General features: G+C 39.9%; 1 protein-coding gene across 1 annotated transcript in view; it reads left to right on the forward strand.

The window, feature by feature from the left end:
• The window catches only part of Dhc93AB (Dynein heavy chain at 93AB), a 92,173-nt gene that overhangs the window by 49,247 nt on the left and 40,426 nt on the right, over positions 1-2,500 (forward strand). The window contains exons 47-49 of the mRNA XM_070128528.1: positions 1,633-1,825; positions 2,043-2,155; positions 2,299-2,492. Of these exons, the coding sequence (XP_069984629.1) occupies positions 1,633-1,825; positions 2,043-2,155; positions 2,299-2,492 (500 nt within the window). The remainder of the gene's footprint in view (positions 1-1,632; positions 1,826-2,042; positions 2,156-2,298; positions 2,493-2,500) is intronic.

Below are 2,500 nucleotides of genomic sequence, written 5' to 3' on the forward strand. Positions count from 1 at the left end.
CATGATAACATCATATCGGTAATGATAACGTTGAGCAACCTTTTATTGCCAAACGTTAATAATTATGAAACGTCAGTTGAGTCGTTTCCATGTTTGACGTAGTGTTGTATACGAAAATGCAAATGGCGCTGCACGCCTTCTCAGATGCCATTCAAACATAGAGGGTACCAAGTTTACGTCAAAAATGAGTAGTATTACAACGTATTACAATGTAAACATAAATCCAGTTAGTAGTCTTACCTTTAGCACAGTGCGTCATAGGCGAAATCGTGAAGGGCACTTTTAGATCTTTCATAAATACAGGCCCAGGAATCTCACCAGAGAATGGCACTCTGTTCTTCACACTCTGAGTATCCACAGATAAATTCATCTACTGACTTCATTAGCTGAAAAGTAGCCTTACAAGTCCAGATTATTGGGGGATCAGTCTATTTCTGTACAGTGAAACAGAACAATGATTCAAAATATGGCAAATTTACGAGCATAATTGCTGTAATCTAAAATGACATACTATCATCATCCACTGCAAGTCTGCTGTGACCCAGCCGTGACAGCACTACAGTTCCGAGCCATCGAAGCTGCCAGAATATTATTGAAAGCTGGACTAGTGAGGTTCAACCTTTATAAAAGTTCACAGTCCCCACTCTCATCTGAACATTTGATCCACAGTCTTGAATATTGGCTCTGTAGTGAAAGAACAATAATGAAAGTGGATAAGCGTAAAGATGAAATGATATTGATATTAATGATAAGTTTAGAGATGTGTCAGTAACGATAACAATATTTCAGAACAATTACAGATTAGAAGAATAAAATTTCGTAATAATAATCCCAGTAAATATATTAGTGATAGTAATAGTGGAAATTACAAAAATAAAAAGTAATATGGCAGTTATAATGATAGCCATAATTATGATAGTAATATCAATAATAGTTATGATATTATTTATTATGATAAAACAATAATGAAAATACCAATTTTAATAATAATAATAATAATAACAATAATAATAATAATAATAATAATCATGATAATGGTAATAATAATGATAATAACAAAGATGATAATAATGATAATAGTAATAATAATAATAACAATATCTAATGTGATAAACACTAAGAACATTAAATAAATACACATTAGATTAGCCTTGCAAGGTATGCCAACATAAACACTGTCCCATTTCACCATTTCCATCATCCAGCTAGGGTCATCGAAAAGTATGTAGATAACCCCACTCAAAACACGGAAGGGATAATAGAAATAATAGGATATGGATAAGTTAATGTTTTTACTTGCATGCTGGCTGATCTTGTCGAGGTCAGTGAGTGCGAGTTGCTAGTAAGGAAATCTTATCTCCTAATATTGTGTCTTGCTATTATATGTTAAGAGTATAAGGGTTCCATGCGAGGTTTGTACTGATCTGATGTTCTTTGCTTCTCTGCGGCTGTCACATAACACCAACAACATCTCGGCATTGTTTCGCCATAAAACCACAATCAAACAATAACAATGATATTTGGAATTAAAACGTTCATATTGGTGTAATTGTACAACATATTTACACACACACACACACACACACACACACACACACACACACACACACACACACACACACACATACACAGTCCATGATGGTGCACACGAGCGAGACTGTGCGCCTCAAGTTCTTCATCGACCTCCTGATGCACAAGCGCCACCCCGTCATGCTGGTGGGCACCTCCGGCTGCGGCAAGTCGGCGCTGCTCAACGAGAAGCTCAACTCTCTGTCGGAGGAATACGCCGTGTGCAACGTCCCCTTTAACTACTACACTACCTCAGGTAACAACTACCTTCTGCCGCTTTTTGTATGCTAATTATTGTACAACAATATTGTAGGCATTTACGCTACTGTTATAATGGTTAGGAGTCTAAGACTCCAAAATTAAGACGACAAACACCAAATCTTATACATCAACAATGAGTATGTACAGGAATATACAGAATATGATGATAGACAAAAGTGTTAGTTTTTTCAGAGCGATTTGCATCTCCGCAGAGCTGCTGCAGCGCGTGCTGGAGAGACCTCTGGAGAAGAAGGCCGGGAAGAACTACGCTCCTCCGGGGAACAAGAAACTCGTCTACTTCATCGACGACATCAACATGCCCATGGTAGGCGAGGGTTTCCGGACCGATGCTTACGTCCCGAACCCTTCTGATATTTCTAATAGCACTTTCACCGATCAATTGCGATCAGTTCAGCTCTCTCAGCTCCTTCCTGTGCTCATCCGAGTTCCTCCGTTCCCGCTCGCCAGGTTGACCAGTACGGCACGGTGCAGCCCCACACGCTCATCCGGCAGCACATGGACTACGGCCACTGGTACGACCGCACCAAGCACACGCTCAAGGACATCCACAACGTGCAGTACGTGGCCGCCATGAATCCCACAGCAGGATCCTTCACCATCAATCCTAGGCTCCAGCGCCACTTTAATGTCTTCGCTGTCAGGTACAGGA

This window comes from Penaeus vannamei, chromosome 13, assembly GCF_042767895.1.
Source record: "Penaeus vannamei isolate JL-2024 chromosome 13, ASM4276789v1, whole genome shotgun sequence".
NCBI lineage: Eukaryota > Metazoa > Arthropoda > Malacostraca > Decapoda > Penaeidae > Penaeus > Penaeus vannamei.